The sequence below is a fragment of the Triticum aestivum genome, chromosome 6A, assembly GCF_018294505.1.
Source record: "Triticum aestivum cultivar Chinese Spring chromosome 6A, IWGSC CS RefSeq v2.1, whole genome shotgun sequence".
Taxonomy (NCBI): domain Eukaryota; kingdom Viridiplantae; phylum Streptophyta; class Magnoliopsida; order Poales; family Poaceae; genus Triticum; species Triticum aestivum.
This window is the reverse complement of record NC_057809.1, coordinates 471,799,912-471,810,726: the sequence shown is the minus strand read 5'-3', so window position 1 is coordinate 471,810,726 and position 10,815 is coordinate 471,799,912. Positions and strand designations below refer to the sequence as shown.

The 10,815-nt window shown below is 50.2% G+C and overlaps 2 protein-coding genes across 2 annotated transcripts; one reads left to right on the top strand and one right to left on the bottom strand.

The window, feature by feature from the left end:
* Positions 1 to 833: 833 nt before the first annotated feature.
* Positions 834 to 2,647, top strand: LOC123127963 (receptor-like cytoplasmic kinase 176). The gene is made up of 4 exons (XM_044547843.1): positions 834 to 1,233; positions 1,437 to 1,584; positions 1,670 to 1,815; positions 1,943 to 2,647. Exons 1-4 carry the CDS (start codon positions 838 to 840, stop codon positions 2,516 to 2,518), a joined length of 1,266 nt encoding a protein of 421 aa, XP_044403778.1. The 5' UTR covers positions 834 to 837; the 3' UTR covers positions 2,519 to 2,647.
* Positions 2,648 to 4,274: 1,627 nt separating this feature from the next.
* On the bottom strand, positions 4,275 to 8,662 carry LOC123127962 (protein ALTERED PHOSPHATE STARVATION RESPONSE 1). Its single transcript, XM_044547842.1, has 4 exons — positions 7,153 to 8,662; positions 6,813 to 6,976; positions 5,810 to 6,033; positions 4,275 to 5,367 (listed from the first exon to the last, which is right to left on the bottom strand). Exons 1-4 carry the CDS (start codon positions 8,321 to 8,323, stop codon positions 4,635 to 4,637), a joined length of 2,292 nt encoding a protein of 763 aa, XP_044403777.1. The 5' UTR covers positions 8,324 to 8,662; the 3' UTR covers positions 4,275 to 4,634.
* Positions 8,663 to 10,815: the final 2,153 nt, after the last annotated feature.

The following is a 10,815-nucleotide window of genomic DNA, read 5'->3' as shown; positions in this document are numbered from 1 at the left end:
CCACTTATGTGTGCCTTAATTGCTGTACATGTACTTGACAGTGAACTTTGAAATAACAAAAATGTTGACCCCAGCGATCAAAAATATGTTATTATGCTCCTGAGTCTGACTATATTTCCGCGTATTGGCCAGGTGAGAGAGGAAGAATGGCTGTGCCCTGCAGCCGCTTCAGTTTGTGATCATTCCAACAGTGTCAGCAGCTAGAGCTCCAGCGGGCCGCAAGCTGCAACCAGCCTAATCATGTTCGAAATGCAAGCAGAAGCAGTGACGCGCTCATCGCTCGTTTGATTACTTTTTTGAATAATGCAACAATTTGCCCGCGTCTCCGCGATATGCGCCATGTGCCCCTCGCCTGATGCATGGGCGCCCAAATGACAGGTCCACGAGGAGTTCCACGCCTTCCACTACCCCAACGCGCAGGCCTCGTCGCTCCTCTCCTCTCCACCGCCACGCCCAAAGTCACATTTGCCCATCTCTTTTTTTATGCCAAGCACGTAGCTGGAGCCTCGATGGACCTGATTGAGTTTGACGACACGAGGGATATAGCCAGCCAGCCATAAGTCAGAAGAAAGAGGAGGGGAGAAGAGGAGAGAGCTACAGCCTAGAGCTTTGCTTCCACGCCATGGGTAACTGCTTCGGCTCCGAAGAGGCCGACGTGGAGGCTGTCAAGGCAGTGGCGCATCATGCACATGCCAGAGGTATCGCCATGTTTCTCAATTGATCTTGTTCTACCTTGATTCCTTGATTCACCGTGTACTTTGGTCGATATTTACAACTTCTGACGCTTATGCAATCTGTGCTCATTCTACTCTCGCAGCAGCGATGGCGAGGCCCGGCATGGTCGCGCCCCAGCCCAATGCACACGCAGCGGCAGCAATGAGCTCCCCGGGGCAGCCTCGGAAGTCGCCGAGCGCGCCCACGACCTCCGGCAGCGGCAGCGGAAGCAGCCGTCCGGTGGCTGCAGGCGCCACGAATGGCGGCAGCGAGGCCAGCCCCAGCCGGGAGGGGAGGATCCTGGAGGCGCCCAACCTCCGGATCTTCACGTTCGCGGAGCTCAAGGCCGCCACGCGGAACTTCAAGTCGGACACTCTCCTCGGCGAGGGCGGGTTCGGGCGGGTGCACAAGGGCTGGGTCGACGAGAAGACCATGAGCCCGGCCAGGAGCGGCGCCGGCATGCCCGTCGCCGTCAAGAAGCTCAACCCCGAGAGCCTGCAGGGCGTCCAAGAATGGCAGGTGAATGAAGCTACGTGGCTTTTGGTCAACCCGAACCATGTTCTGAGTCATCGACGTATTCACGTGGGCTGCGCATAGCATTGCATAATTCCCAACCGAAATGTGCGTGTGTGCCATCCATGATTATGCATGTTGAGTGATTGGCACGCACGTTGGCATGATGCCATTGGAGTTGCTGATTCGTGGCGGAATTGGTGTTGCAGTCGGAGGTGAATTTCCTGGGAAGGCTCATCCATCCCAACCTGGTGAGGCTGCTGGGGTACTGCTGGGAGGACAAGGAGCTCCTGCTTGTCTACGAGTACATGGCCAAGGGCAACCTCGAGGATCACCTCTTCAGAAGCGAGCCACGGAGTAAGTCCCGGCACATACATATCAACTGATTAGAGACGCAGACGGGGATAGCTAACACGACTAGCATTGTGCTCACCACCACCAGAAGGCGCGGGCGCGTTTCAGCCGCTGTCGTGGAGCCTCCGGCTGCGCGTGGCGATCGACGCGGCGCGCGGGCTGGCGTTCCTGCACTCCTCGGAGAAGCACGTCATCTACCGGGACTTCAAGGCCTCCAACATCCTCCTCGACACGGTACGTGCCGTGCGAGCAGCGCGCCGCCGCTCGCCGGCGACCCTTCACGTTCCGCATGCACCGGTCACACGCGCGCGCGCATCGCGCACGTCTAACCTAACCCTCCTCTCCCGCGCTCCGCATGCAGCAATTCCACGCGAAGCTCTCGGACTTCGGGCTGGCCAAGGACGGGCCGGCGGGCGGCAGCAGCCACGTGACCACCCGGGTGATGGGCACCTACGGCTACGCGGCGCCGGAGTACGTGGCGACGGGGCACCTGTACGTGAAGAGCGACGTGTACGGCTTCGGCGTGGTGCTGCTGGAGGTGCTGACGGGCCTGCGCGCGCTGGACACGGACCGGCCCAGCGGCCAGCACAGCCTGGTGGACTGGGCCAAGCCGCACCTGGCGGACCGCCGCAAGCTGGCGCGCCTCATGGACCCGCGCCTCGAGGGCCAGTACTCGTCCAGGGGCGCGCAGCGGGCGGCGCAGCTCACGCTGCGCTGCCTCGCCGCCGACCACACCAACCGCCCGTCCATGAAGGAGGTCGTCGCCGTGCTCCAGGAGGTCGAGTCCATGTCCAGGGGCGGCTCCGTCGGCTCGGCGTCGCCGCGACCGAACAACGCGCGGGGTGGACACGGTCACGGACAGTCGCCACGGCCAGGGTACATGTCGGAACGGGCCAGCCCGGCCGGCAGCCAGCACCCGTCTCCTCGAGTGAGGTAGCGACTGAAATTGTGCTGCGGCACTTGGATTTGCACGTGCCCCGTGATAATGATGTTGCTGCATCTGTCTTCTGAGCATGTTATTTTCATGTGTCATACATATGAATGTGCGGTAATCTATAGGTTGGCATGTTCGTATCGGAACTCAACTAGCACATCGTCAGCCAAAAAACGATCCACCCTGGAAGCCAGTTCAAATTTTGTCGCGAATGCCAGAGATCACACGGAGTTGCCTTTGCGGAATAAGGAAATCATGATCAACTTGCAGCCCTCACATTCTATTAGAGCATCTCCACTAAATCCTCTAAATAAGAATTCAGACACTTTTTGCGCAGCTGCTAAAGCAGATTGTCTAAAACCTGCCCCCATTTTTTTTTTCCTATTTCTCTTCCTTCAGTGCATGGAGTACAACTTATTTGAACTCATGTTTGCATCACGATTATTAAAACATTTGTGTATTCACGGCATACAATTCAATAACATTTCAAGTCCATAATTCCAGTATAACATATAATCCAAATGAACGGAATGATGTATCGGTGAATCATGAAGACAAAGAACATTATGGAATAAAACTCTTTACCCTCGCAAAAATAAAATGAACAAACTATTGCCCACGGAGCTGCAACGTATGCTCAACTAGGTCATCTCAAAATTGCTCTGCTTAGTCTTCTATCTTTGGAGGCACTTCAATAGATGTGTAGGTTTGGTGCTGATGTCGCTCTGGTATCATGGTTGTCCCCACACGATCATACTCAAAATCCCTCTTTGATCTCACATGATGTCATCGTTTGCCAAAATGTGTTTTGATCCAAAAATCTAGCAAGTACATGAACAACCACAAAGCGATTTGCAATATCCCAAATGCTCTCTCAACATCCTTCCAGGCTGATTGAACCTTGTTGAAATGAATTCTCTTCTCATCTTGTGGGTTAGAAATTTCTTCACAATTTCAAACCACAAGGGATATATGCCATCATCAAAGATAGTAGTCCACTGGGTATTGGTGACCATTGACTATAAAGTTCACCACTAGAGCATCACCATCGATATTGATGTCATTGTGCGACCAAGGTTTCCCAACGTATGAGTGCCAAATTTACAAATCTTGAGAAAGCAACAGCTTCAAGGATGATGTTTGGATTTGGTGCAACACTTTTGAATATTTGATATCGGGGGCAATGTTTTTCCTCCAAGACCAAGTGCACATGCTCACAGTAAAAATAATGTTCTTTTAATAACATACCTGATTTTACAACAAACATGATTGTGTCTTCTAAATGCGAGTTTTTTCTCTCTGAAAAAACAACATATGTTGTGGAAAAAGAAAAAAAACTATGCTCTAAAAGCTTTTTTACATTACAACATATGCCATTTCTTCACAAAACATAACACACACGTACAAACACATGAACATGTTTTTGTTGACATTTTTTTACTATTTTCTGAATTTAGTGCTCATCCCGGAGCATGTGAGCCTAAGCTCTATTTTGAATACCAGATCTGGTGCCGCCATTTATGAGTTTGTTCGACTGCAACATCTAACCCATTGTCCAAAAAAAACCTCTCCTAACCTTATTTACTAACCCACATAGATTTTATTTTTTTTATGAAAAAGCAATTACCCCAACCTCTGCATCACATGATGCACACAGCCAAGCACACATAGATTGGACACAATTGACAATTTCAACATAATTCACGCTAAGACTCGACATGTACAGAACAATACGACCCATGAGCAGATCATGCCACTATTGCACATTCAAACATTCAGTTATAATATAGAGGCCAAAAAGCAATTGCAGCAGCCAAAAAAAATTCCAAGGGATTCAATGCGCTGAATATTGCACAGTACATGCCCATGACACAAAAAACTAGCACTTGCCCATATTTACCTGCTACTTCAACAGCTGTTCTATTCTGATGGACCAACGGTTGCCTGCGCAAATCTCGGTCGGCTACTAAGACTCAGAAGTCAGAATTTCTCCACAAAAACTAAAATCCGTCAGAAGCATTCGCCCAGCACATTCAGCACCGATGCCACCTGATGAGGAGATGATGATTATATTCCACAAGCTTTGTTTGTTGGCTCTAGGGTCAGATGCAAAATCAGGCTATGAAGCTTTAACACTCTCTCTGGACAGCATTTCTTCTTCAGCATGTCTCAGAGTCTCCCGGAAAGCTTGCAGCGAACTGGACGCGAAGCTCTCCAAGGACTGAAGCACCCGGCTCAAGCTCACCTGCAGGCTGTCTGCCTCAAGAAAATGCGCCTGGTACGTTTGCGCCGTCGGAAGCAGGCTCTGCCGGCCCGGCACCAGGGCCAGCTTCCTGTTCAGTGTGTCTGCCTCCCTGTTAATCTCCACGGACTTCCTCTCCAGAATCCTGTTCCACTTCTCTCTTTCCCGGGTCACGAAGATCAGCTCGCTTGGCTCAACGGCGGCTCTGTGCTCGCACTGGTTGCGCACGCTGGACACGAGGGCCTGCATGGCGGTGACCACTTCCTTCTCGGAAATCCGATCCATGGCCTGCGACCAGGTGTTGCAGATGACGAACACGAGAGGCGCGCCCACCCTTCCGGGAGAGTAGGGAGGAGCTCCGTCGGGCGTCTCCTCCTGCTGATAGTTGAGGCACAGCGCCAGCCACCCGTTCAGTGCCTTCACGAAGCTCCTTTGCGCGTTTACCCAAGAGCAGAAATTCACAATCCATTTAACCAGGTCCACTTCAAGCTCCATTGCTAGATCCCGACTGATCCCGCCGGAGATGGTCGAATCCAGGTTCTTCGCCTCCGATATTGCTTCACACTGAGTCTGGTAGCAGTCCAGCTTTTCTTGCCACATCTTTACAAACCTGCAAAGAGGGATTTGTCAGTATTTTGATGCAAGCTAGGTTCTGTGGGATAAGAAATGCAAGATTGCAAAGAAAGAAACCGAGAGTGTTCAGGAAAGTTCACCTAGGGTAAATGCATGTAGGGATATTGATTACTCGAAAACATGAGTTTTTTTTTACAAAAAAAAAACATACATGTGCACTGTAAATGCAGGACTGTAGAGTTAGCCTCTACACAATATGTAAAAATTTCCAGGCAGCTGCACTGAAACTTAATAACCTACTGGACTGAGAATGTTACTCCCTCCGTCCCACAATATAAGCCGGAGGGAGTACTTCCTAATACTAGAAGATTGTACAAACTAGACAAGCAGACAACCAGTGTAAAGGCGGAAGTAGTGTACCGACAGGGAACTAATTGAAATATGTACCTAAGATGTCAAGGCAAAAAATTAGAGCGTACCCTTGGATTAAGGCCATAATTTGTGGGCACAATTCCTCATCCCTAACTCTGTTTATCTTTTTTGAAACCTTAGCAATAACTCGCACAGCCATTCTTATTTTTGCCGACAGCTTCCTGACCAAATTTTGAGTCGCCTCGATCTTCTGAGCTTCAGCACCCTTTTGGTCCAAGAACTTCAGCCGCTTGGAGTTCTTGGCTAGCAGGAGGCGCATTTTTTCTTCAGACTGGAAGAGGAAAACATAAAAAAAAAAATCAGATGTAGCACAGTAGTTAACACGGGTGCATATGAGAAAAATAATCTCAGTTTAAAAGAAAAAACACGTCCCACATTATTGAAACTAGTGCTGCATAAGAGATTTCCATACTAAAATGATCATCTGTTTACTAAGGAGCCAACAACATAGTTTAAATGAAATCTAATATTGTTATGCATAAGAAACCTAGTAAAAAGGTATCCGTGTGTAGCATCATTTTTTTTTTTTGCATGGGTTAGTGTAGCATCCTTTCAAATGAAACTAAACATCAGAAGAGAAACCCACAAACTCAAAAGTACATCTAATACCATTACAGAAGTGTCTAAATTACTTTAAATATGGCACATAAATTTAAATATTCCTAATCTGGCTATTTGGTCTCCAGAAAGGAGCTTTTACACGATATTACTAAGACCTTTTCCTAAAGAAGCAGAACACCTGGCATTCCATTGATCTCAGCCTTGCCATGCCAGGATCAACATTTCATCTTACTGCATAGCAGCCTATAGGCACCAGCTTACGGATGTTGTCATTGCGCAAAGATGGCACTACGAAAGGATGACACTCTGCTTTCAGTAAATATTTGTCACCAGTAGTATTTAGTAGGAGTCGAACAAAAACAATTGCACCCTACATATCAGTTAACTTGAGAAAGTACTCCAACATACCTACGAGCAGTTACTAACATATCATTCCAGCACAGAGTAAATTCAGGTATTACTTCAACAGAATCGGAGGTGAATACATACCTTAACCTCATTATATAATTTCTTCTCCCAGATATAGAGTTTCTGCAGGGTGACCGATAAGCTCCTCCCCCCTTCAGCCACCTTCTTCCAACCTCCAACATCCAACTCTTCACCTCCGTACGCTGAATTTGGTAATGCAGCCGTCGACACCATCCGAGACGAAACTATTTCGAAATACCAATAAATCGATCAGTGACACCAAGAATCGACGACATCAAAGTATATCAGAGTATATATACGCCACAGTGTATATCAGAAAATATGCCAGTTCTAGAAGCAACAAATAGTTCGCCATAACATCAATGAAACTAAACTAATCAGAGTACATGCATGAACTCACCATGGTACACTGAGCTGCGGGGGTGGTATTGGTAACTCCGCCTGTCCACCTCCAGGATCGGTGCGACCGCCCAGACTGCATCCGCCGCTCGAACAAACTGCGCCTTGATCTCCCCGGCGAAGTCTGCACTCTCCGATGACTTCCGGTGAGTCCGCACGGAGGCTGAGACATTAGGCTGCGCTGGCGCATGTTGCCGCGCCATGCCACCTCCGGAGAGCACTCCCTTATCGACAACACAATTCTCCTCTTCGCTGCTGCTCATGCCGCCGACCGAGCTGCGTCGGCTGCGAGCACCGCCACTCCCGGTCATATAGTGCTCGCTGGACACCTCCTTGACGACCGCGTCGTCCTCCTCGAGCTCCGGGATGCCCTCCTCCTCCCGCACGTCCCGCGAGCACCGGCTCGGCGTGTACGGTGTCGTCGCCGTGGTCCCGGCGCCGGCAGCATCGTAACAGTAGTTGTCGTGCACTTGGTAGTCGTCGAACACATTGAAGAAGTCCCACGAGCTCGCCCTCGGCGGCGACGGCGGGGGAGCAGGCGCCTTACCTGCCGGCGTGGCCTCTCCTCCGTACGAGTAATACCGCGCGTTCCCGCCCGCCGGGTCGGAGGAGCCGAAGTAGACGCGCTCCGACGCGGGCGCGCGCTGCTCGACGGCGACCGAGGCCGGAGGCGGGCGGCTCCGCGCGTAGTAGAGCTGCAGCGACCCCGGCGGGTACCCGAACGGTGGCTCGGGCTCGTAGCCGTACCCGTACCCGTACCCGTAATGCGGGAACAGCAGCGCGTGCGGGTGCGGGAGCGCGTGGTGGAGTTGGTCGTGGACGCGGCGGGGAGGCGAGGAGGCGACGGAGCCGGAGTCGGATCCGGAGGAGGGCGCGAAGTCGATGTGCGAGGAGGAGTGCGGGGGCGAGGAGGGCTGCGGCGCCGCTGGCGGGGGGTCGACGGCCTTGGCATTGGCGGCGACGGGGAGCGTGATCCCCGTGCGCGGGCGGGCGGAGGCGGAGACGAGGAGGAGGTGGAGCGAGGAGGAGACGGAGAGGAGCGAGCCGGCGAGCGCGGCGTGCGCGGCCCCGAGCGCGTCGCGGTGGCGGACGGCGACCGCGAGCAGGTCGGCCCGGCCGCGGCACAGCGCCACCGCCTCCTGCTCGTCCAGCTTGGACCCCTTGCACCCCATCGCCGGCGCGTCCTTGTTACCTCGGTTGTTCGCTAGTGCAACTGCCAATCACCACAGGCAGGAACGATCGATCGGCCCCGGGGCCGGGCTTATAAGCGGCCGTGTCGTCCCGCCACGATGATGACACCGACGGACCTGGGGGGTTGATGGGGAAATGGTATCGAGGCGTGCGGAGAGGAGGCGAGGACTGTGTGTGTAGTGGAGGCGGAGGTGGGGGTGGGGGTGGGAATCTGCTCTTGCCGTTTTGCTTGGGGAAATTTGTTTGCACTCGCTCCACTCGCCCCTTCCTTCTTTTTCCGGGCTCGATTTGGCAGGGGCAGGGGTGCTGCTGCGCCCCTTGTTTTCTTGCGGTGGGGGAAAAGGCCAGGCGAGGGCAGCACCACCAGGCCGTCATGTTATTTTCGGCTCTCTCCATTTAACCAGTTTTGTTTGTTTCCTTTTGGAAGCGAGGCGAGGACTGCTGCGGCTGCTGCTGCGTCTGGCGCGCCATGGAGTTGCGCGCAGGCTTTGGCTTCGGCCTGGTGGCATGGCGCAGGCAGGCATTGACGCCCGGCTTGAAGGCCGCGGTACGGCCTTGACCGGTCTCCATCCATCTCCATCACCGGATCAACGCCAACTGCCCTGCCCTGCTCTGCTCTGGCGAGAGGATACGCTGCGGTGGCGCGCTGCTGTTTTCCCTGCTGGGGGCTGCCGTGCCGCGCTAGGCTTAAGGTTTTCGCATTGCCATTGCATTTTTTTTCTTTTTTCTTTTGTTGGGAAAGGCCGAAAGGGTACTGGAGTGCCCATCGATTACTGTTAGTAGGGTGTGCAGGACTCTGCAAAATCTCAGCCGAGTAAAAGAGCAAACGTACCGCTGCCCGAATGAGATGATGATCATGTACCGCCCCGGCGACAGGCCGTCTTTTGCTTTGCCTTTTCTTCCCCTCTTTGCAGCCCATGCCACATTGTTGACGCTTCTTCCACGATAAGGCTTTCGCTATTTTCAGGATGGAACATGCACCTGATATAATATGCCTCACGCTTCAACTAGGCACGCAAATTAGTCAGAAAGAAATTACTGAGCCAAACAAAGCGGATGTTTAGAATAAGTCCATGTTATCATATCTTGTGGCATTGTTATGCTTTCAACTTCCAAAGTGTCACCCGTAAAAAAAAGACTTCCAAACTGTTGTTCTGATACCGAGCTCATGTGAGCTCGGGTAAACAGTAAAATCAAAAGATACGAAAAGGTAAAAAAAAATCTGATTTTTCTTTTTGTCAAACATTAACAAATGTTTTGATAGCTTGCAAAATTTCATCCTGAAATGATGTTCATGGAACACGTGGCAAATAAAAAAAATATCGATACTCCAAAATGGGTTTGAATAGTAACATTTTGTGGCATCGGCTTTTTTGCCACGTTTCCGCGAATGTCATCTGGTGGTGAAATTTTGCGAGCTATCAAAAATTTTAAATATATTTTTTAAAATTTTAATGTTCACCTGAGCTTAGAACATCTGCATCCTTTCAACTTTGACTACATTGCTTGGACTCAAGTGCATTATAGAAGGAGGTCAACGATCTAAGCTCATGAAGAAACAAAGTTGCAGAGACGGGCAAGTAAATCATATGCTTTTAGCATTTGCCTCTGGTCTTTTGTTATTTGAGCACCATCCTCAAAGAGTAACATGACAATCGGCGTACAAACTTGTTGGATAAAATAGCAAAAAAATTATTGAATTAATTAAAATATATATGAAATGGCATTGATAGTATTAATCATGTACTGGTATTTGACCATGCAAACATGTACTATGCATATAGCTGAAGCATCTATGTAAACAACAAGTATGACTAACACAGGAATAAATAGGAGAGGATAAATGAATTATACCCACCGGTCGGCCAGGTTGCGAGGAATATAGTTGAACTTTTCTTTGGTCGCTGATTTGCCTTGGAATTCTGGGACTTTGTCTGACCTGCACGAAGAAGAGGCATCTAAATTATGGGATATATGGAAATTGTTTAACAATAGACTATTGGCCACGAAATTGCCATTTTGGGATGTGGTGCATTTGGAAAGTATGTAATTGCAAAATCTTTGATGGAAATTTCATATTGGAAGCACCTACAGTAGGATTGAATCTTGGAGGGTTAAAAAATTGTTGCATGGTTAATTATTATGGTAAAGTGTATCAATTCCCTTGAACTCATAAGTTTATTCCATGTGGCCGAATGATTACCCTAATCCTCAAGCTTATTATTTTATGTAATAGTCGATGTTAAAATTTTAGCATATATTTCTGCATCAACGCGCAGAGAATCATCTAGTTTGTTTTCATCACCAAACTTTCTATCTTGAAGATTTAGGACTCCTTGGTGGTAGGATTAAAGCCCCGGAAGCTGCTTATTGTGTGGTGTGCTCCGGGATGTTTGTAAATTCCCGGTTGCCTTCGAGACCAACCACGAGTGATTTGAGACTCATCCATTGGTTTACTTAAAGGGAGACTAGG

What these genes read in the sequence shown, in the direction of transcription:
- LOC123127962 (XM_044547842.1), bottom strand. Translation starts at nt 8,323, where the DNA reads ATGGGGTGCAAGGGGTCCAAGCTGGACGAGCAGGAGGCGGTGGCGCTG. An exon ending in CCGCAGCTCAGTGTACCATG is followed by an intron (nt 6,977 to 7,152) that starts GTGAGTTCATGC and finishes ATTTCGAAATAG; the next exon opens with TTTCGTCTCGGATGGTGTCG. An exon ending in AATTATATAATGAGGTTAAG is followed by an intron (nt 6,034 to 6,812) that starts GTATGTATTCAC and finishes TTCCTCTTCCAG; the next exon opens with TCTGAAGAAAAAATGCGCCT.
- LOC123127963 (XM_044547843.1), top strand. Translation starts at nt 838, where the DNA reads ATGGTCGCGCCCCAGCCCAATGCACACGCAGCGGCAGCAATGAGCTCC. An exon ending in AGGGCGTCCAAGAATGGCAG is followed by an intron (nt 1,234 to 1,436) that starts GTGAATGAAGCT and finishes TTGGTGTTGCAG; the next exon opens with TCGGAGGTGAATTTCCTGGG. An exon ending in CTTCAGAAGCGAGCCACGGA is followed by an intron (nt 1,585 to 1,669) that starts GTAAGTCCCGGC and finishes CACCACCACCAG; the next exon opens with AAGGCGCGGGCGCGTTTCAG.